Here is a 22075-nt window from a genome sequence, read left to right on the forward strand (position 1 = left end):
TGGGCGCCTTTTTAAGAAACGTCCTCTCTTTGTTAAAGTAATGTACCTTGTTGTTGTTTGTTGTTGTTGTTTTTTCTTGTCCGCGATAAGTTTGTGCTCCAAACCATATTAAATGGTCGCGATGCTGAGTAAAATGGAAATGGAGCATTTTGAAGGTGAGCCGCTCCAGGGAAGGCCAGGCCCTGTGGTGTGGAACAGTCCAGGTCAGGGTTCTGCAGCCTCTCTGACCAAAGTGCTGTTTCAGTGACGAGTCCAGCAGCTCTGGAGCCACGAAGAACTCCGAACGTTTAAAGTGAGGAGAAAGAAGCTCAGGAAGTTTTAGTCTTGGTTTTGATTCACATAAAAAAAAACATAACTAATGATGCATTTATGAAACTCGGGTTCAGATTAGTGAACATTTTATTACAATGAACTTATTTTTTGGACCTTATAGGAACAGTTTTGTTTTCAAGCTTTTTTTTTTCAATTTTTATGTTTTAGCCATTTTCCCTCTTTTAAAACATTTTTCTATGCCTTTTTTCTGCCATGTTTAATTATTTTATGACATTCCAGGTTTTTTAAGCTGTTCTATCATTTTTTTCCACATTTCTTGTTTTTTCTTTTTCCCAATTTTACTTGAATCCCAAGAGTGAAGAATCTTATTTAAAAATGAGTGAAATGTTTATTCAGGTTTCGTGTGGTGAAGCTTTGTGGAGCCGCTACAGAGGGACTGAAGGGCCACATGTGGCTCCAGAGCCGCAGGTTGAACACCCCTGGTCCAGAACATCGGCGCCTCAGGAGGATGTTCGGAACATTTTTAACTCAGATGAATAATCTGATTCTTATAAATCGGCTGTTCTGAACTGGGAGGAGAAACAACCGAGTCTCAGTGACGGAATCACTTTTCTCTCCTTTCTTTCCTTTAATCCAGTTTTTTACCCTAATCCTGCCATTAATCACAATTTAAACACAAAATTGACGCCCGTCCATTCAGTAACCGTGATTAACGCAATTAAAACTAACACTGAAATCCTCCGACAAGGTTTTAAAACTTCAATTATATTCAGCTCCAATCTGTGAAATAAACACAATCAGAAATATTACAAGACATCCTGACTGATCAGACTTATTGATCGCAGACACTGGAGTCCGGGGAGACGCTCCGAATCAAACCGCCAACTTAAAGGAACCAGGAATCACAAAGATAATAGTTTATTTTGTTTTGTTTTTTTAAAGTTCAAATCAACATTTCACATCTGAGGAACCAGAACCAGGAACAAACTGCAACTTGATGAAATTAAATCTTCAGTGGAAACTTCAATCCACCCTCAGCCACAGAACGGTGAGTAAATCCCAACTGGTTCTACATCAGGGGTGTTCAACCTGTGGCTCTTCAGTCCCTCTGCTGCGGCTCCATGAAACCTGAATGAACATTAAACTTATTATTATAGTTAAACGCCACAGTATTGATCAAGATGATCGGTCACTCCTGGTTCAAAATGAAAAAGAGCTAAAACCACAAGAAATTGAGAAAAAAGTGATAGAATGTCAGAAAAAGATAAATGTCTAGAATTTCTAAAAGAACATAAATATGTTTGGGGAACAAAAACATGCAACATTGCTTAATAAGAGGTAAAATAGTTAAAACTAGTAAGATTTCAAAATTATCTACAAAAAATACTTGAAAATAGAAGCAAAACTGTTAAAACGAGGTAAAAAACAGGTTAAATTTAATAAAATGTTCACTGTTCTGAACCCGAACTTCATAAATGCATCGTTAGATATATTTTTATATGTGAATCAAAACTATCTGAATCTTCCTGTGCTGCTTTCGCCTCATTTTAAATGTAGTAGTGTATAGATAGTCCTGAGTGTCAAAGCATCACAGCAGACGTCGTCTGTTTTATACAAAACATTTATTGCAAAAAAAAAAAGAGAAAAGAATCCAATTCTACAAAAGTACAAAAGAAGCGGCGGTTTGAGGAGAGCGAGGGAAACGGAAGCGTTCTCCGCCGCCGATCGCTTCTGGACGCAGGCCGAGGTTTTGATCCACGCTCTGAAGCGCCGTTTGTTCCGACTTGCCGGTTTCCGGAGGAGGACTGCTCCTAGTTGTCCACCTCCTCGTCCTCGTCCGCCGCCGCCGCCTCGTTCTCGGCCTCCGCCTCCTCCTCCATGCGCTCGTCCTCCTCCTCGTCTTCCTCCTCCTCCTCCTCCTCGCGGCTCTTGTCCCGCTCCGAGCCGGCCTTCTTCTCCTCCTTGTCTCGGCGTCTCTGCTCGGACACTTCCTTCTTCCCCTTCTGGCCCTTCTTGTACACTGAGGACAGAAACCGCCGCCGTTCAGGACGAATCACAGTTTAAAGCTGCGTTCACACCCAACGCAATTTTGCGTCAAAAATCGCTACAACGCGAGAAGTTGAGCGCGCATCAATTTTTAGGTCCGACGCTGAACAACGAGGGAAGGCGGGACTTCCGGCCTTTTACTGTGTTAGCTTAGCATCATGGCTAACCCTGTTGAGCGAGTGGTTTATGTTTAATGAAGGCAGACAGCGGCGCCGTCGGCGGACAGTCCGCCGTGCCTGGAGCACCATGTGATCCACAGACGGTCGGAGTTTGATGAGTTTCACCGTTCGCTCCAGGAGCTGCGCCAGTGTCGCTTTCCCCGGGCTCCGCCCCCTGACCTACGTCACCATGGAGACGCCCTCCGATTGGTTTGCCGCACAATCGCGACACGTCAAAAGTTCAGATTTCCCAACTTCAGCGTCGGCCACAAAATTGCGACGCCGATGCGAGAACGCCCTGACGCGCCGCGACAACGCGTCGCGTCCAACTATGGAAAGCAAAAAGAGTCACAATTCGCCACTAATTCAACGCGTCTGATCGTTAAGACGCCGTAAAAACAGCTGTTTTTTTAATAAAATGCCGTAAAAAAAAACGCGCGTTTCATTTGTCCAAACGCGAGTATTTTACACCGCTATACTTGAAGGCTGTCGAATGTCGTAAAAAACGCCCGTTTTTTTTAATCAAACGCCGTGAAAAACGTGCATATTGAACAAGCCAGACGCGCATTTTTTTCGGGGTTTTACGAGATGTTAGTGAGCTCGGCCCTCTGACAAACACAGCCAACAAGTTCAATGTTTCTGAAGCCAATCAGCAGAGAGCGCAGCGTATTCGACCACGGTTACACTTAATTCGTGCAGATCGATATTTTAATCCTCTGAATTTTAGTCATTTCCTCGAGCAACACAGTCGAGGCTACGATAACACAGAAGAGCAGGCAAGTTTGGATCCATTGTTTTCCATGTATTGTTTTGCTCTGCTGATTGGCTTCAGAAACATTGAACTTATTGGCTGTGTTTTTCAGAGGGCCGAGCTCACTAACATCTGGTGAAACGCCGTAAAGAACGCACGTCTTGCTTGTTTAAAACGCGCCTATTTTATAAAAACGGGCGTTTTTTTTACAGCGTCTTAAGGATCAGACGCGTTGGATTAGTGGTGAATTGTGACTCTTTCGGCTTTCCATATCCGACGCGCCGCATCTGACGCGTACACCTCTGGTCGCCGGTGGAACGCGCGTTCCCATTTGTTTTCAATTATATTTGGACGCAAAAATGCGGAAAGCATTTGGCGGTGTGAACGCAGCTTAAAAACAAGGTGGTAGAGGTCAAACGGCTCGCCCTCACCTTCCAGGGCTTCTCTCAGCGGCTCCAGGAAGCGCTCGAACTCCATCTCCTCCATGGCAGCCAGCACGTCCCCGGCGTTCAGCGTCTTCCGCTTGGCCTTCATGGCGAAGTTGTTGGCGCTGCGGAGGGAAACGGAGGGTCAGCGCCGCGGGGAAGCGTGAGGAAACCCGGGGACGTGGGTGGAGTCCACTCACCAGGACGTGGCGTACAGCACGAAGACGCTGGCGGCCTGAGAGATGGCCCGCCTCGCCTCCTTGGACACGTTGACCCCGTCCGGGAGCTGCCGGGACAAACGATGGACAGATAAGAACAAGTCAGGACAGGTCATGAAAATCCAACATCCTTCACGGTGCATTAAAGGCGCCTTAAAGGAGTCATATTATGCTATTTTTCAGTCACGTCATGTAGGTCACAGACGCCCAAAAACATAGTATATAAGTTTGTTTGCCCTAAATTCGTCCTCTGTTCGGAGTTTGAGGGTCTAAAAAGTGTCTCTGAGGAGCCTTCTTCAGAACAGCCTGTTTTTGACAGCCTATTTTCCGTGATGAACTTGAACGCATCTGGCCACGCCCACCTCGTAAATTCACTGTCGTTAAGAAAGCACCTTACAGGAAGTTACACCGGAAGTTTCAAAATAAAACACAATGCACGACCTCACGGACGTAAAGGTTTTCCTATATGTTGTTATTCCGCCGCCTCGGGAGGAGAGAATCAGCTGAACAGGGTCCAGACAGCAGCGAACGCGGAAATTACTGTTTTTATATAGAATGAACCAAACAACAGGAACTATTGGATAAAGAAAAGCTCTCATTTGAGATCAAAACATAAACCATGAACTCATCCTTGCTGGAAGTCTATAAATTACAGATCAATGTGGCTGGACGAGCAGAGCGACCTCACAGAAGCGAAATGAGGTGTGTTTTTATTTTATTTTCTGTTTATATCATGTGTTGTTGGTGTGATATCGAGAGCAGAGAGCCTCTCAGAGGAGCAGCCCTCTTCATCCGGACGGCGCTGCCGGTGTGTGTTGACTTTGCTTCCTGACGTCAGAAAGAGGAAGATTTCAGAACCGCGTGTTTGAGTGTATATTTTCTTGTGGAGTGGAGTGCACAACTGAGGGAGGTGACTGAATTTTTCACTTCTGGGGGATCATACAGAGGCTCTGGGAGGCAGTATGACTGTAAAGACACCTTTTTAAAGTGAATTTTGCATAATATGACTCCTTTAAGGAGTTTGCACGTTTTATGCGAAACAGCACCCCCTGCAGGCCTTGGGCGTAATGCAGCTTAGTGAAAAACTCGTCCCTGTGGCTCGCGTGCACGGAAGAGGGGGACTCCGTCTTCGCTCGTTTAGTAGCGCTCAAGTAAGATTTAAGTTTCTTCTCCCTGGTGGAGTCTGTGTGGAGCTGTGGCAGTGCTAGAAGCCAGTCTGTTCTGACTTTCTGGAAGATCCTGCTCAGTTGTTGCTCACTAAACATCTGGTGGAGTAATGGCGGACAAAATGAAACCTAACCAGCGCATTACGTCATTCCTTTCAAATTCTCCCAAAAAAAATGCTGGAGCCGGACCGGCACTGTGACTTTCAGGTGACAGTTTAGCCTGTTAGAGGTTCTGGTAATGAATATGTCAGGGCACATTGTACACATCATTATAAATGTGTAACATATTTATGGTGGAAAATAAGTATTTTTAAAGTGATACTTCAACATTTTGGCAAATTGGCCCATCTAGAGCAATTCGGTAGTCATTTAGAACAGCCTACTTACTTTTTTTGTGAGGGCGAGCTGTTGTTCATTCAGCGGTGGGTCTGAGGAGAGCTTCATGGCGGACATAATGGAAGTGGACGGTACAGTTGCTTCCCTCGTCAAACTCATCAAATACACAATCCAACAACCCCAAAACACTCGGGTGGACATGTTATAATCCGCACATTCACTACGCTGTGAAATATTAATGCAAAATTACGAGATTGAGCGTTTTTTGCGAAGATTGCTAAAACGGAACTACGTACTAAACATGGTGTCTGAGCGTAGTGATTTAAAAAGAAAAAGTAGTTCCCAGTATTTGCTTCAATGTCGTAATGATACAATATTATCTGTTGGTGTTTCACAGCGTAGTGAATGTGCGGATTATAACGTGTCACCAAAGTGTTTTGGGGTTGTTGGATTGTGTATTTGATGAGTTTGACGAGGGAAGCAACTGTACCATCCACTTCCATTACGTCCGCCGTGAAGCTCTCCTCAGACCCACCGCTGAATAAACAACAGATCGCCCTCACAAAAAAAGTGAGTATGCTGTTCTAAATGACTACCGAATTGCCCTCGATGGGCCAATTTGCCAAAATGTTGAAGTATCGCTTTAAGGTTGTATAACTCCTTAATGCACCTTTAAACATAAAAAAACTTCTAGGATGATCGCTAAAGTTCTTATTGGTCGAAAATTTAGCAATGACATCCAGAGTACACGTCTCCTCCTCTGAGTCTGGTTCTGAACGTCCATGAGTCCCCCGGTCCGTTTCCATGGTAACGCCTCCATCCAGGTAGGCCACCATGTTTCAGCCGGGTGGCAAAAAGCCTTAGAAACGCCTTAAAACACTGTTTTTGGGTCAGCGGGCAGAAAACACGTGAATTTAAAGAATAAAGGAGGTTTAATAGAGTCCGGAGCTCCTCGCGCGGGGGGACACGCAGCGCTCCGCGCGGCCACCGTACATCCGCTAGCATGGAGCCGGAGCCGGGCCGCTCGGACTCACCGCCTCCTTGATGATGCGGGTGATCACCGCGTTGGGAAGGTTCAGGTCCTCCGGCCTCTCCGCCATCTCCCTCCCTCCCGGTGTGAAGCCGGTGGATCCCCGGCCGGGCCCCCCGCTGGAGGTTAGCTCGGTGCTAAAGCTAACCGATTAGCGGCGATTAGCCCGGAGCTACGGAGGGCGGCTAGCGGAGCTCCGCGTGCTCTTCGCGGCTTCTAACCGCAAGTTCTCCCCCCAAGACGGCGCGCGCCGACACGGAGGAGCCTTCTCGGTGTCCGTTAAACGGATAACTCTCCTCGGAGAAACTTCACGGTCCCGTCGACGCGGCTCGCGTGCGCATCGGAGCCGGTTTGTTTTGGGACGTTTCCCGCGAAGCTTCCAACCAGCGAACCACGAGCCCGGACACGTCACAGCCGGACGCCGTGCGTGCCAGCCGCCTGCGACGTGACGTCATTGTGACGCAGGCGTACTGCGTTCAGCCAAAAAAAAAAAAAAACTACAACCAAAATTCGTATTGAAATTGATTTTAAGAGTGCAATCTCACTTTTAAATGGCGAATTTCACATTCACAAAATGTAGATTGGCAAATGTAAAGCCAAATTCTGTTGAGCTCTTTATTAAATTTAGAGAACAAATTAAAGACATTAAATAACCACAAAAAAGTAACCCTTTCTGCTCCCGGTGTCCCCGTTTTTCTGATATCGTATTGTTTATCCTAAAAGCATATATATCTTTCTGGTTTGTTTTTATCTTTTCAAAGAATTTTACTGAGCTAATCGATTTTTATTCATGATGTTCTCTTTGATTTAACGGTTTGTTTGGTTTTTGTTTCGTAAAGTTCTCAAAAACTGATTGATGAACATGGTTTAATTGTTAGAATAATAACACATTTCATTTCTAAGAATGTTTAGGAAAACAAAGGATACTGTACGAAACAGACATGATAAACAAAGATAATATTCAGCCTGAAGAACCCGAACCCAGAGAGACTGAAGAACTCAAACCCAGAGAGACTGAAGAACCCGAACCCAGAGAGACTGAAGAACTCGAACCCAGAGGGACTGAAGAACCCGAACCCAGAGAGACTGAAGAACCCGAACCCAGAGAGACTGAATAACCCGAACCCAGAGAGACTGAAGAACCCGAACCCAGAGAGACTGAAGAACTCAAACCCAGAGAGACTGAATAACCCGAACCCAGAGAGACTGAAGAACCCGAACCCAGAGAGACTGAAGAACTCGAACCCAGAGAGACTGAAGAACTCGAACCCAGAGAGACTGAAGAACTCAAACCCAGAGAGACTGAAGAACTCAAACCCAGAGAGACAGAAGAACTCGAACCCAGAGAGACTGAAGAACTCAAACCCAGAGAGACTGAAGAACTCAAACCCAGAGAGACTGAAGAACTCAAACCCAGAGAGACTGAAGAACCCGAACCCAGAGAGACTGAAGAACTCAAACCCAGAGAGACTGAAGAACCCGAACCCAGAGAGGTACTCCTGTGTTTCACTTATGGTTCCCCCTCATGGTTCCTTCCATGTTCCCCTGATTGTTCCTCCCATGGTTCCTCCCATGGTCCCCTCATGGTTCCTCCCATAGTCCCCTCATGGTTCCTCCCATGGTCCCCTCATGGTTCCTCCCATAGTCCCCTCATGGTCCCTCCCATGGTCCCCTCATGGTTCCTCTCATGGTTCCTCCCATGGGCCCCTCATGGTCCCTCCCATGGTCCCCTCATGGTTCCTCTCATGGTTCCTCCCATGGGCCCCTCATGGTTCCTCCCATGGTTCCTCCCATGGTCCCCTCATGGTTCCTCCCATGGTTCCTCCCATGGTTCCTCCCATATTCCCCTCATGGTTCTTTCTATGTTCCCCTCTTGGTTCTTCCCATGTTCCCCTTATAGTTTCTCCCATGGTTCCTCCCATTGTCCCCCCATGGTTCTCTCATGGTTCTTCCCATGGTTCCTCCCATGGTTCCTCCGGTGGTTCCTGTTAAAGGGCATCCTCTCTGATGGATTCTTTAGGAAGCGTAAAGAGGTTTGTTGATGCAGCACTACTTTTGTATACATCCGACAGTCTCAGCCATAAACCCCCATCTCCCTGCCGAGCGCGTTTCCTCGGGACGGCTCGGTAAAGTGTTCAGCCCGGTTCGGTTCTGCGGTGTTTCTGCGGTTCTGGAGGCGCCGCTGCTCGCCGGTGCCCTGGCGGAGGGCAGCGGAGGGACTACTTTCTGTCGGAAGGCCGTGCTGCGCCTTTCTCTGCCTCTGCCCTGTGCTGGGCCGCCATCTTGAATTTTAATGTTGATTTCTTTAAAAAAAAATGAGTTTGCAGTGATATTTCCGCCCCGGGTCCGCAGCCAGCCGTGGATGTAGAGTGGCGGAGCGGCGAGTCGCGGTCGTGTCGGCGTCCCCCCTCCCCGGGTGAGTGCGGCGGGGTTCGTGTGTTTGTTGTGTCGCTGTTGTCGGGACATTTAACCGTCACTCGGCTCAGACGCCGCCGCCGCCTGCTAGCCGTTAGCCGCCAGCCCCCACACGGCGCTCCGCACCGGGGCCGCTCTCCGCCCGCCGGGATCGGTTACACCTCCGGTAACTCGCTCTCGAAACTCCGCCGGGGTGACGGCCGGCTGTTAGTCGGCGGAGCTAACCGGGAGGGGGAGGGGGGCGGCCGGGGCTGAGGCTGGGGCTGAGGCGGTGTGTGCTGGCCTGCGCTAGCCGCTGGGTGCAGGTGGTCTGCGGGGCGGCGGAGCAGCTCCAGCCCGCTTCCTGACTCCCACATTCACACGGTTTATAACACCCGCGGTGGCTCCCCGGGGCCAGCCCGAGGCTGCCGGCGGTGTTTCCCGTCCGACAGGGGGTGCAGCGGGTTAGCATGCTGCTACTGGACCCAACTTTGATGCTAATCACACACACACACACACACACACACACACACACACACACACACACACACACACACACACACACACACACACACACTAAGCTGATGCTTCGGATCACACAGCTTTGAGCTACAAAGTCTGGAACGGTGTGTTTCAGGGTGTGTGTGTGTTAGTGTTGGATCTCCACGGTGTGTGTGTGTGTGTGTGTGTGTGTTCGGGGTGTTTGATTATCCGGTTGGAGTCTGACTTCTCGGCACAGCAGAGGATGTGGGAGCTGGTGTCGGCAAGCAGTCACGTTAGCTGCTGTATGCGTGCGCGTGTGTTTCTGTTGCTTTGTTGTTATCCGCGTGTGTGTGTGTTTGTGTGTGTGTGTGTGTGTGTGTGTCGCTGCAGGCTCGGCCCAGACGGCTCTCTCTCTGATGCTGAAGATAGACTCTGCTTGGTAGCCTCTGAAACCTCACAGCCAGAAGGTCACGGGTTCAAATCCCGGCCGGGCCTGTGTACATGTGGAATTTGCATGGTGTGTGTGTGTGTGTGTGTGTGTGTGCGCGCGCACCGATTACCTCCCACAGCTTGTGAGGATAATTGATGCCCCTAGGTGTGAATGTAAGTGTGTATGATTGTCCTGCAATGGACAGGTGACCTGTCCGGGTGTAGCCTGTCCTCTGCTGTCCGGGTGTAGCCTGTCCTCTGCTGTCCGGGTGTAGCCTGTCCTCTGCTGTCCGGGTGTAGCCTGTCCTCTGCTGTCCGGGTGTAGCCTGTCCTCTGCTGTCCGGGTGTAGCCTGTCCTCTGCTGTCCGGGTGTAGCCTGTCCTCTGCTGTCCGGGTGTAGCCTGTTCTTGTCAATAAGTCAGAGATCTGTGACCCTGCACAGGTTGAAATGGTCTAGAAGTTAGACAACAAAAGTAGTCTTATACTAACCCAAAGCAACAAGTAAAACTGATGATGAGGAGGAGGATGAAGATGAGGAGGAGGAGCAGATCTTCATCAGACGATGCTGGCTTTGAGATGTTAATGAGCTGTTGACTCTCCTCTTCTGAACTTTCCCTTTAACTGTCGAACCAGAGTCTGACTTTAGTGCCGCACGGCTTGTTAGCTCCATGCTAACAGGCAGTGTGTGTGTGTGTGTGTGTGTGTGTGTGTGTGTGGCGTTGCAGTACTTGGGGTTACCACTGAGTGGTGCTGCAGGATGGATACACACTGACTGCAGGTGTAAACGCCACCTGTCACCACCGCTGCTGCTGCTGTCACACACACACACACACACACACACACACACACTTGGATGTAAACACTGATCTGGTGGGAACAGCTGGTAACTGATTACTTTTATACTCTAATCCTCATCAGAGTTTGTGAAGTTTCAGTCAGTTTGATGTAAACATTCCTAATTGGCACTTTGTTGCATGCTGGAGGTTACACTCAACGGTTTCAGATTATAGAGCATCTTACTCCCAATAACATCCCGATTATAGAGCATCTTCCTCTTTGTGTTCAGGCTCCTCTAGAAACTCCCTGAAGCCTTTAAAGCATCAGTCACTGCAGCCGACCCTTCAGCTGTGTTGTCTTCTCGGACAGGAAGTCTGGAGGGAAACAGCGTCATGTTAATTTCAGCTTATCTCGCTAGAAGGTTAACAGCCGAATTCTTTGGTTTTTCACTTGAAAAACCAAAGAAAGAAGGGCCAGTTTCATCCATCCATCAGTTTAAAGTTCAGATACTTTCAGCTATTTCATCGAGTAGTGCGGAGTGTCTGCATTGTCCCTTCACCCCAGAAGTTCTCGGTAAAGGTTGTTTGTGCCATGAAGTAGTCCACCTCCGTAACACGAGGGGGCACAGAAGAATTGGTCTAAACCGCAGGAGACTCATTGGTATTGATTGTTTTGCTCATAATGAGCGCTTTTTCATAAATGTTGGCAGTGACTGTGAATTTTAACCTACAGACTGAAACAGTAAACTACAAGCTGTTGGTTCCTGCGTGCCGTTGTATTATTGGACGTGTTCGAGGCTACGCATTTATATGGAGTATAAACTAAACTTCAGCTTCAAGCCGTGTCTCTGCTTGCAAGTGGTCTCTGTTAGCCTCACATTGTCTCTGTTGGCCTCACATTGTCTGTTAGCCTCACATTGTCTGTAGGGATGTGTGACATGGAGAAAAAGTTGTATCACAATATTTTAGCATTCTGTTAGCATTCCATAGCATTCCATTCCATTATTCTTAAGTGAGACATCATAAAGGAAATTTTTCCGTAAATACTTATTCCCAGGGGTTCCAATCGCATCCGGCTCGGCTGTGTTCAGGTGTGGACGGGTCATTTGAGGCCGTTAGCTTAGCTTCGGGTTTTGGGCGATTTGTCCCTGAGTTGTTCATGCTGTGTCCTCGTTCCAGCTACATGATTGGTCCAGTGTGGATCAGCTCTCATCATCACTGGCTGCTGGAATTATCTGTCAAAGCATGGACGAATGCAACCTGTCCACCGTGTTTCAAATATGTATTGAGGAGAAGCTGGAACGATGTATATTGTTATTGCTTTAATGCCCAGCATTATTGTCTCTGTTTGCCTCGCCTGTCCCCCGTTGGCCTCGCCTGTCCCCCGTTGGCCTCGCCTGTCCCCCGTTGGCCTCGCCTGGTCCCTGTTGGCCTCTCCTTGCCCCAGTTGGTCTCTCCTGTCCCCTGTTAGCTTGGCCTGTTCCCTGACGCCCTCGCCGGTCCTGTGTTACCCTCGCCTGTCACACGTTGCCCTCGCCTGTCATCTGTTAGCCTCGCCTGGTCCCTGTTGGCATGGCCCCTGTTAGCTTCATGCTGTTTCTGCTAGTCTCATGCGGTCTCTCTTCTTCCGCAGGTTCCGTCTTCATACCCCGTCTTCCCCCTCTGAGAGCGTGTTTTCACCTGGGAGACTAAATGCAACTGGTCCAGGGGGATTGTGGGTATGAAGTGGCTGGGCGAATCCAAGAACATGGTGTTGAATGGCAGACGACACGGGAACAAGCCGCCCGGCGAGCCGCCGGTGAGCCAGAGCCAGAGTCAGACCCGCTCCCAGCAGCCCCAGCGGGCGTCGCTGCGCCACGGCAAGAGCCACCCCAGGCCCCGGAGATGTAGCCGCAGTGAGTTGCCGGTTCCAATCGTGGGCGTGGCGGCCGGGGGAGGGGGGGTCTTGCCGTGTTCACGGTAGCAAACACCTGTGTTTCCAGGGTTCGCCGCCGCCACCCTGGAGGCCGAGCGGAGGTACGTGCCGTCCTCGGGGATGACCGCCAAGGAGCTGTGCGAGAACGACGACATGACCACCAGCCTCATCCTGGACCCCTACCTGGGCTTCCAGACCCACAAGATGAACACCAGGTGAGCAGGTCCCGGATCAGATCCTGGGAGCGTCGGCAGCAGCCACACGGTCGGGTAATCTGATTACAGAGCCGCCATGTAAACATGTCTGTCTGATCAGACTGACTCCGTGATGAGGAGGCGGTTTGATGGTGTGCGTGTGCGTGTGTTTACATTAAAGAAAATCGGTTTCAGAACATAAAAACAATGCAGTTTCACTGAAAAACCTGTTGTCTAAACGGTTCTGTAAAGATGCAGTAAGTAAGAAATGTACTCGTTCTGGCTGGAATGACTTTGGTGGGCGGGGCTACACCGTCTCACTTCTGGTTCCAGAGCCAATCGCATGTGAGTTTTCAAGGTTGCCTCTAGTGCGACGCTGTCAAATCTGCCAAACTGCCAACCGCAGTGACCCCGTCCGAGGGGGAGGGGGGAGGGCACCTTTAAACACGCTGCCCGTGTCTTCTCCCCTCGTCAGATTTCGACCAATCAAAGGCCGGCAGGAGGAGCTGAAGGAGATCATCGAGCGCTTCAAGAAGCACGACAACCTGGAGAAGGCCTTCCGGGCCCTGACGACCGGAGACTGGTCCCGGAACCTCTTCCTCCACAAGACCAAGGCCCAGGAGAAGCTCTTCAAGCAGCATGTGAGCGTCCGCCACCGCCACCCTCCTCCTCCTGGCGTTCAGAGCTGTAACCCCGCCCCCTCCCCCACTCCCTCTCAGGTGTTCGTGTACCTGCGGATGTTCGCCACGGACAGTGGCTTCGAGATCCTCCCCTGCAATCGCTATTCGTCCGAGCAGAACGGAGCCAAGATCGTGGCCACCAAGGAATGGTGAGTGAGGACAGGAAGTGAGAGCGTAAGGCGGGAGCCCACCGCCGCTGCCGCTGCCACCGGGGGGCGGCGCGCTGACGCCGAGCCCCGCCGTTATGTCCGCAGGAAGAGGAACGATAAGATCGAGTACCTGGTGGGCTGCATCGCCGAGCTGTCGGAGAGCGAGGAGAACCTGCTACTGCGGCACGGCGAGAACGACTTCAGCGTCATGTACTCCACCCGCAAGAACTGCGCCCAGCTGTGGCTCGGCCCCGCCGCCTTCATCAACCACGGTACCAGCCCGGCCCCGTTTAACCCAGTTTAACCCGGTTTAACTCCCTGTGACTGGTTTGACTCAGTATGACTGGTTTAATCCAGTGTGATTTATGGAACATGTCATGAGTCGGTTTAACTCGACGTGACTCGAGTTTGACTCAGTTGAACTCCGATTTAACTTGGTGTGACTCTGGTTTAACTGGGTTTAACTCCTTGTGAATTGATGCGACTAGTTGAACTTGGTTAACAGGGTTTAAAGGGCAACTCCGGTTTTTTGACACCTGGATCTTATTTATAGGTGTGTCATGCTCATATACTCACTCAAACATGGTGCAGCTTGGACTCCTTCAGAAGTTATTTAGATCCAACCGATTTAGCGGGGGCCACGGCAGGGGAGCTTTAGCGCGGGACATAATCTCTGCAAAATCGCTCATTTCGGCTGTATTTTTTCATCCATCGCCAGTGTTATCATAAAGTCAGCTCGTCTACCGTCTTCAGGTGGGTCAGCTGGCAGTTTTCGCTAACTTGGCCACAATTAGCTCGGATGGGAACGTTGGAGCTCCTCTCGACAGCAGAGAGGCACTCTGAGTCGGCCTCGCCTGTCACGGCGCCCGGGCGTCTGACTCGCCGGGAGGCTGCGTAGCTCCGATGCCCAGCGGAGGTGCACTGCATGCGGGCTGCGGGCCGCTCCTGGAAGTCTCTCCTCACCGAGAGTCTCTGGAGGTCTCCAAGCACGAGCACGGCCGCGGCGCGGCTGACGGGGGAGGCTCCAGCATCCGAGCTAATTGTGGCTAAGTTAGCACGGTGTCAGAGAAGAGCGAAGCGCTGCAGAGCAGAGCAGAGCCGACTCAGAGTGCCTCTCTGCTGGAGAGAGGAGCTCCAACATTCCCATCCGAGCTAATTGTGACTAAGTTAGTGAAAACTGTCAGCTGACCCACCTGAAGACGGTAGACGAGCTGACTTTATGATAACACTGGCGATGGATGAAGAAATACAGCCAAAATGAGCGATTTTGCAGAGATTATGTCCCGCGCTAACACTCCCTTGCTGTGGCACCCCCGCTAGTGCGGCTACATCGGTTGGATCTAAATAACTTCTGGAGGACTCCGAGCTGCACGATGTTTGTCTGAGTGAGTATATGAGCATGACTCACCTAGAACTAAGGTCCAGGTGTCAAAAAACCGGAGTTGCCCTTTAACTCTCAGTGATTTGATGTGACTCCAGTTTAACTCTTTGAGTTAAACTACGGAAGTTTTACTTCCCGTCTTTCGTTGGGACTCTGGTTTAACTGGGTTCACCTCCCAGTGGTTCTGTGTGATTCTGGTTTAACTCGGTTAACTGGGTTTAACTCCCAGTGATTTGATGTGACTCTAGTTTAACTCTGTTTAACTTCCTGTCGTTCGTTGCGACTCTGGTTTAACGAGGTTCACTGGGTGTAACTCCCCGTGAATTAATGTGACTAGTTTAACTCGGTTACCTGGGTTCTCCTCCCTGTGGTTCCGAGTGACTAGTTTAACTAGGTTCTCCTTCCCCTTGGTTCTGGGGGACTAGTTTAACTCGGTTCTCCTTCCTGTGGTTCTGGATGTCTAGTTTAACTTGGTTAACTCGGTTTAACTCTCTGTGGTTCCCTGTGACTAGTTTAACTCGGTTAACTGGGTTTAACCCCCTGTGGTTCCGTGTGATTTGCCCTGCCTCTTCTAACTCTGTCCCGTTCTCTTCCAGACTGCCGGCCGAACTGTAAGGTAGGAGCCGTTCTCTCTCTGATCCTCGGTTCTTCCCGGACTCTGTGCTCTGATTTAACGGTTCTGTCCCTGAATGTCCAGTTCGTGTCGACCGGACGGGACACGGCCTGCGTCAAGGTGCTGAGGGACATCGAGCCGGGGGAGGAGATCTCCTGTTACTACGGAGACGGCTTCTTCGGCGAGAGCAACGAGTTCTGTGAATGCTACACGTGCGAAAGGTCGGTGGACTAGAAGCTTTTAAATCACGAAGTCCGTTCCTTCACTGAAGTACCCGGGTTCTCTGTGTGCCTCAGACGGGGAACCGGAGCCTTCAAGTCCAAAGCGGGGCTCCCGGCGGAGGTGCCGGTGATCAACAGCAAGTACGGCTTGAGGGAGACGGACAAGCGTCTGAACAGACTGAAGAAGCTGGGCGAGGGCAACCGCAGCTCGGACAGCCACTCCGTCGGCTCGCACACCGACGGTGACTCTCAGGAAATGCCAAAAACACATCAATGTGAGACACTCGGACAGTTTGCTCTGTGACCCAGCAGGGGGCGCCTGAACGGTCCATTCCATAGATAGTAAATACAACGGATGGACCGTTGGTGACGTTCTGAAATCCCGTTCTGAGGATTGAACATTGAACATGAAATTGAACGTTTGAAAATAGATGGAAATGTGATTGGTCCAGCCTGTCACATGACCGCTTAACATGGACAGAGGAGGCGCTGTGATTGGCCGATTTATGTAAAACTTTAACTCGTAAAATCAAATCAACAGATGATTGATGTGAAAAACAGTCTGGTCAAGACAAAACTAGAGACAGAGCCCAGAACATGTTTATTTGCTCTTGTGAGACCCAGGACCTTTTTTAAACCAGCATTGTCGCCCCCTGCTGGAATTTCCCCGGTACTACAGCTTTTTTGCACTTCATGTTTTACCGGTGGAGGTCGGCGCCTGGTTCTTTCTCAGTTCCTTCACGGCGACGGTCTCCTGCCTCGGTTCCGCCTCTCGAGCTAATTGGACTGCTTTCTGTTTCTCTTCCCACAGCCGCCAGGAAAAGAAGTTCGTCCTCGTCTTCGTCGTCCGGCCTGAAGTTTAAAAACAGGACTCCCAGCAGAGCCGCCGCGCCCCGGGCGCTTTCTACCTCATGTTCCAAACAAGGTCGCGTAAACAATAACAGGGTACCAAAGAGACTAAAATCCCAATCCAAGCCTTCACTAAGCAAAGTCCAGCTGCGGAGCCGCAGGAGGGGGGCGGAGCCCAAGGCGGCGCCGCCGCCCCGCGGCGAGGCGTGCCAGCTGGGTCTCAGGGACTCCAAGGTGTCGCTCTGCAAAGGCGTCACCGTCAAAAAGGAGAAGGACGGCGTGCCACCGCTGCCACCGCCGTCGGGCTCGCGGGGCTGCGTCACCCGCCACGCCGCCAAGGAGAACGGGAGCCCGGCGGCGGCGCCGCAGGCCGGCGAGGGCGGCGGCTGCTCCACCTACAGAACTCGCAGGTCCACCAGGACGCAGCTGCGGACGCAGGACGCGGCAGCCGGCGTCAAGCTGGAGCCGCGGGCGCTGCTGGACGGCCTGAGCCCCGTCCCCGGCGGCGTGGTCATCAAGACGGAGCCCGCCGACATGGACGAGTACCTGCGCCACAGTGCGGGGCTGGAGGCGCCGGCACTGGATGGCGGCTACGCCCGCAGGTCGTCGCGGGCCAAGCGGAAGCGACTGACGGGGCTCCGGGCCGACCGGACCATCAAGCGCGAGGATCTGTATGGCGAGCCGTTCCTGCCGGTGGCGGCGGGGCACGCCGCCGCCGCCGGCTTCTCAGACTGCGGCAACGTGCTGCTGAGCTTCGCCGATCGGCACCGGGACTACAACGGCCTGGCCAATGGCGGCGGCAAGCCGCTGCGCCGGGACAAGGCCAAGGGCGGCTGTCGCTCGCAGGACAAGGCCAAGAAGAAGCGGCGCATCACGCGGTACGACGCCCAGCTAATCCTGGAGAACAACACGGGCATCCCCAAGCTGACGCTGCGGCGCCGCCGGGACAGCAGCGGCAGCAAGACCAACGACCCCGGCGACCCCGTGGGCGCCGCCGCCGCCGCCGCCGCCGCCTCCTCCAGCAAGATCAGCATCAAGTTCAGCAAGGACCGCGACAAGGACAAAGGCAGCTCCTACATCGCTAAGCTCAACAACGGCTTCACGCCCGCCGCACACGCCAGCGCCACCAAGCTGAAGATCCAGCTGAAGCGCGAGGATGACGCCCGCCGGCAGGCCAAGGCCGACCGCCTGCCGCCCTACAACGGCGACGGCGAGGCCCGCAACGGCGGCCACCGGACCCAGAACACGCTGGCGGAGCCGTCTTCCGACGAGGAGGAGGACGAGGAGGAGGATGAGGACGACGAGGACGAGGACGAGGACGACTACTTCGACAACGAGTTCGAGGACGATTTCATTCCACTTCCTCCGGCGAAGCGGCTGCGGCTCATCGTGGGCAAAGACTCGATAGACATCGATATCTCCTCCAGGAGGAGAGAGGATCAGTCCCTGAGGCTCAACGCGTGAAGCCGCCGCCCCCCTGTACATACCGGCCGCCGCCGCCGCCGCCGATCAACTGTCCTGTTGATGTAAAAGAAGTAATTTAAAAAGGAGCGAGGCGCCGCTAGAGGGCGCCGTTCGGCTCAAACCGCCATCCGGGCCGCAGCTCGGGGACGGCTCGGTCCAGCTGATGTAACTCCTTCCACTGGGTGGCAGCAGAGGTGGAGGGACTCACTGCACCATCTGCTGGCACACAGTGGAACTGCATCCCCCATTCCTTCATCTCTGTGTTGAAGCTTTTCTTTTGTACACGTTTGACTCCAGGCTGGACGTTGAAGGTTTGAAATGCGTTCTTCACTTTTTTCAGTTTAAATTAATTAATTTGACCAACAACAGCGGAGCGGGAAAAAGAACGAACAGAGAACTGGAGCGTAAAATATATTTTCTCCACTTTAATGTGAAAATTCCATTTAACTGAATTTGTGTTTCTAATGGAGAAAGCCCCGCCTCCATCAGTGTCTGATTGGCTGCTTCTCCCCGTCACTCGTCGTTTCAGCTCTTTAAATGCGTCAGTGCGCATTTTATTTTCAGATACTCCCGTTTCTCCTGCTTTTCTGTTCTTTCCTGGCATTTTGTGGGATGACAACCGACCCGAGCGGCGTTCCTCAGACCGCCGGACGCGGTTTCAGCCGAGCTTCTTTATAAGAATGCACTTGTTCTATTCATGGCGGACGTGGATATTGTAGAAAGTGTACAGTATGGTGCAGTCACTCTGTCTCATAGGCAGGTTTTTTTTTTTTTTTTTTTTTTATTTTGAAACTTTTTCTGTTTGTCAGCGGCGAGGAGGTTCCGAGGCATTAGGACGGGTCGCGCCATATTATTTCCCGCCGCTCGCCCGCTCCTCTGGTGTAAAGCGCACCGGCGGCGTGTAAACAGACGAAGGAAAGCCCCGCCTCCAGCAGTCCGCCCACCCGGCCATGCTATTACTCACACCTGGACTCCTCGCAGGACTCGCCACAGATTTTCAAATTAAAAGCATCTCCCGGCATTCAACCAGAATCCTTCAGTTACTTTCTCTTTTAGTCTTCAGTCAGTTTGCAGCTGGATTGCAAAGAACTGAGCCACACACACACACACACACACACACACTGAACATCTTAAGGATCTTTCATTCTAAACCATTCATCCATTCATTTCAAATCATCCATACATCTCAGAAGTGTATCTTAAGGAATCATCCGAGGTGAACCATCCTTTCAGAATAAGAGCAGCTGAAGTTCCAGCTTAGCAGAACCAGAACAGAGTGGGTCTAATACTGTGGCCGGTGGGCGTTCTGTGTTACCCTCAACACATCAGGCACCTTCAAAATAAAGCGAAGGGTTCTTTTTTTTTTATGTGAATGTCATCAGAAACAAACAGGACATTTTGGGATCAATTCGGGATTTAAGTCCTTCTTGTTATTTTCATTTTCTGACCATGTGGAGATCATCTAATGCCGACTGATCAATACGAGTCGATTCACTAATCATGAAGTTTCAGATTGGTCACTTCCTGTCTGTTTTCAGATCTACTCGAACCATGTTCGGAGAAACAGGTGCACAGTGGGAATGTTTTTGTTGATCAGTAAATTAAAACTTTTTTTCATAATTGACTTCATGCTTTTGGAAATATTTAAAAGCGATCAATTTATTCTGAAGATTCATTCAAAGTGGAACATGAATTAAAATGTCTGTGGACCCAGAATAGATCCTTGTGGAACACCAGACTGAATAATCTTAATCCCAAACACAAAAGCACATCATCTGAGATAATTCCGCAGATTTTTTTAATCAGTGACCCATAAACCACCTCCACATTCTTCTGGGATGTTTTTCCTGTTGCAACCTGATCTGCAAGAACCCAGAACCGATCCCTGTGGAGCACCTCCAGCCCAGTCTGAAGCCATTATTACCATTGTTCCACTATAATTCGACATATTTCTGTCGTCGTACCACTTTTTAACTAGTTTAGTTCACATAGTTGAACATCTTTCCGACTTTTTAAGAGTTCACTTTAATCCTTGCCTTGATGCTGCGACCTGATGCAAGATCATAAAGTAGAACCACAGTGGTCCCACAGCAGATCCATGTGGAACACCAGACATCAAACTAACTGGATCTGCAGCAATCACTTAAGACATTGTTTCTTTCAACGTTAAAGTAAATAATGGAAATGTCAATTTATCCACGTCGACCGCAGTTCAGAACTTGAAGGGTCCCAGAATTGATCCCTGCGGAACGCCACTTGTAAAGTAGCTTGCGGGCGTTGGACCGGCATCTGTTTACACGGCTCAGAGGACCTGATGGCGGTGACATGACGTGGCACGGCGCTGGTCCGAGGAGACCTTTATGCATTTCCTCCGGAGGCGTGGCGTACAGAACGAGCAGCTTCCCGCCGGTTTCCCCCGCCCCTTGCGTTGCCCCCCCACCCCTTTGATGAGCTCCTGAGTTCCTCCAGGTGCCTTAAAAGAGACACGTAGACCAAAACGTCTGGGACTGTAAGCAGGAAGCTGCCGCTCCTTCTGTACATCACTCCTCCTCCTCCTTCTGCGGAGCGATCAGCCGAGACTGAACGTCTTCTTCTTCTTGTGTTGATACCGTTCACATCACCAGCAGCTCATCGGACGTCTCCATCATCCGCTGTAAACTCTTCCAGGTGTTCCGTCTGTGTGCTCTTTGTCACCATTTCCGACAAGAAAAAGAAAAAGCTAAAAAAAAAATCAATAAAAATAAAAGAAAACAAACTGAACCCAATGTGAATAGTTAGCGGACATGTTAGCGTGTTGCGTGGGCTAGCGGGAAACGTGTAAAGAGAATTCAAAGTGGGCAGTGCGTATATTGTCCAATATGTAAATCATGTGAACACATCTTGTACTTATTTAACAGTTTTGAATACTTGAAAACTATATAAAGTTTCTTTGTGACTCTTTGTTTCCTGAGCTTGTTTTTCACCTCCGTTATTTCGCGGAAGGTTCAGACGAGGTTCACCTGCCTAAAATCACATCTGGACAAAGGTAACACTGGATTTTTTTGTTTGTTTTTATTTTTTTTCCTTCCCTTGTCCTGTTTGGCAGCTGAGGTGTGCAATATTGTATGATTGTAGCCTTTTACTGTCCAAACAGATTTTAATGTTAGCAGCAGGACGAGACTGAATCTCCTACTGCTGCTGCCTTTATTTGAAACTGGCATCTGGCATGGCTGCCGGACAGGACCGGGATGGAAACGCTCAGGTAGGTAACACTGGTTAGAAAATCAAGATTTCTCCCTTTGAACGTAGCGGCTATAGAGCATTTTTCTTGCCATTTCACTGAAGTCTTGTTTGCTAGAGGAGCCACTTTAGTGGCGGTTAGCATTAGCATTTAAAAAAAACGGTTGACTTCATTTCTAAGAGCTGTGTGCATGTTGGTAGATTATCTCATGACAGCATCAATATTATAGGGCATCTTCGTTAAAGATCTAGATTATAGAGTGTCTTCCTCCTCTAACAGCTCTGCTAATGCTAAAGTAACTGAGTTACGGGGAAGAAGAACAAGTGGACACATTTGTCTTTCAACACTTTATTACCAAAATAGTTTTGATCTGTGGAGCTGATGTGTGTTAGCGGCGACGGCTAGCCGGAGCTAGCTTGTGTTGGCAGCGGCGGCTAGCTGAAGCGCACGCGGCGCATGGAGCCCACCGTGCTGCTCTGGCTGCCCCAGTCCGAGAAGTTGTTGAAGTCCCGCTTCTCCAGCACGTAGTGGGGTCCTCTGTAGTTCGGCTCCTGGTACACAACCCACCTGAGGGCGGAGGGCAGAGGTCAGAGGTCAGACACGTGCACACCTGGTTATCTGAATTTTAGAAATTTATTCACAAACGCTCTCAGATTATTGTTCCTGCATCGATAAAGATTTTTTTCCTCCAAAACATTTGGATGAGTACAAATTAGAGGTAAACTAATGTTACTTTTATTTATCTCTTAATATTACATTCATTGTTAATTTTTTTCAATCACTCATATAAAAGAAAATGTATTCAATTTCAAGAATTCCATTTTTTTTTTTGCATGAATTTCATTTGTTACTTTTTCCTGACACATTATTCTTGTGTAAAGAATTACTCTGAACTTTATTTTAC

At 50.2% G+C, this 22075-nt stretch overlaps 2 protein-coding genes across 3 annotated transcripts; one reads left to right on the plus strand and one right to left on the minus strand.

The window, feature by feature from the left end:
• Positions 1 to 1924: 1924 nt before the first annotated feature.
• pole3 (polymerase (DNA directed), epsilon 3 (p17 subunit)) lies at positions 1925 to 6807 on the minus strand. Its single transcript, XM_030114627.1, has 4 exons — positions 6408 to 6807; positions 3854 to 3939; positions 3660 to 3778; positions 1925 to 2293 (listed from the first exon to the last, which is right to left on the minus strand). Exons 1-4 carry the CDS (start codon positions 6471 to 6473, stop codon positions 2085 to 2087), a joined length of 480 nt encoding a protein of 159 aa, XP_029970487.1. The 5' UTR covers positions 6474 to 6807; the 3' UTR covers positions 1925 to 2084.
• Positions 6808 to 8417: 1610 nt separating this feature from the next.
• kmt5b (lysine methyltransferase 5B) lies at positions 8418 to 20886 on the plus strand. 2 transcript variants are annotated; one of them, XM_030107876.1, is made up of 10 exons: positions 8418 to 8436; positions 12119 to 12380; positions 12468 to 12615; positions 13070 to 13235; positions 13314 to 13423; positions 13529 to 13695; positions 15401 to 15420; positions 15502 to 15638; positions 15714 to 15913; positions 16450 to 20886. In XM_030107876.1, exons 2-10 carry the CDS (start codon positions 12206 to 12208, stop codon positions 17949 to 17951), a joined length of 2625 nt encoding a protein of 874 aa, XP_029963736.1. In that variant the 5' UTR covers positions 8418 to 8436; positions 12119 to 12205; the 3' UTR covers positions 17952 to 20886. The 2 variants fall into 2 exon arrangements, with proteins under 2 accessions (XP_029963736.1, XP_029963652.1); XM_030107792.1 differs by lacking the exon at positions 8418 to 8436 and adding an exon at positions 8592 to 8819.
• The last annotated feature ends 1189 nt before the right edge of the window (positions 20887 to 22075 follow it).

Source organism: Salarias fasciatus, chromosome 1 (genome assembly GCF_902148845.1).
Source record: "Salarias fasciatus chromosome 1, fSalaFa1.1, whole genome shotgun sequence".
In the NCBI taxonomy this organism is placed as follows: Eukaryota; Metazoa; Chordata; class Actinopteri; order Blenniiformes; family Blenniidae; genus Salarias; species Salarias fasciatus.

Excerpts from the sequence above, each read along its gene's own strand:
- pole3 (XM_030114627.1), bottom strand. The coding sequence starts at position 6,473 with ATGGCGGAGAGGCCGGAGGACCTGAACCTTCCCAACGCGGTGATCACC. Across the intron at positions 3,779-3,853 it reads GTGCTGTACGCCACGTCCTG|CGCCAACAACTTCGCCATGA; the intron begins GTGAGTGGACTC and ends TTCCCTCCGCAG. Across the intron at positions 2,294-3,659 it reads GCTGAGAGAAGCCCTGGAAG|TGTACAAGAAGGGCCAGAAG; the intron begins GTGAGGGCGAGC and ends TTCTGTCCTCAG.
- kmt5b (XM_030107876.1), top strand. The coding sequence starts at position 12,206 with ATGAAGTGGCTGGGCGAATCCAAGAACATGGTGTTGAATGGCAGACGA. Across the intron at positions 12,381-12,467 it reads GCCCCGGAGATGTAGCCGCA|GGTTCGCCGCCGCCACCCTG; the intron begins GTGAGTTGCCGG and ends CTGTGTTTCCAG. Across the intron at positions 15,421-15,501 it reads ACTGCCGGCCGAACTGTAAG|TTCGTGTCGACCGGACGGGA; the intron begins GTAGGAGCCGTT and ends CTGAATGTCCAG.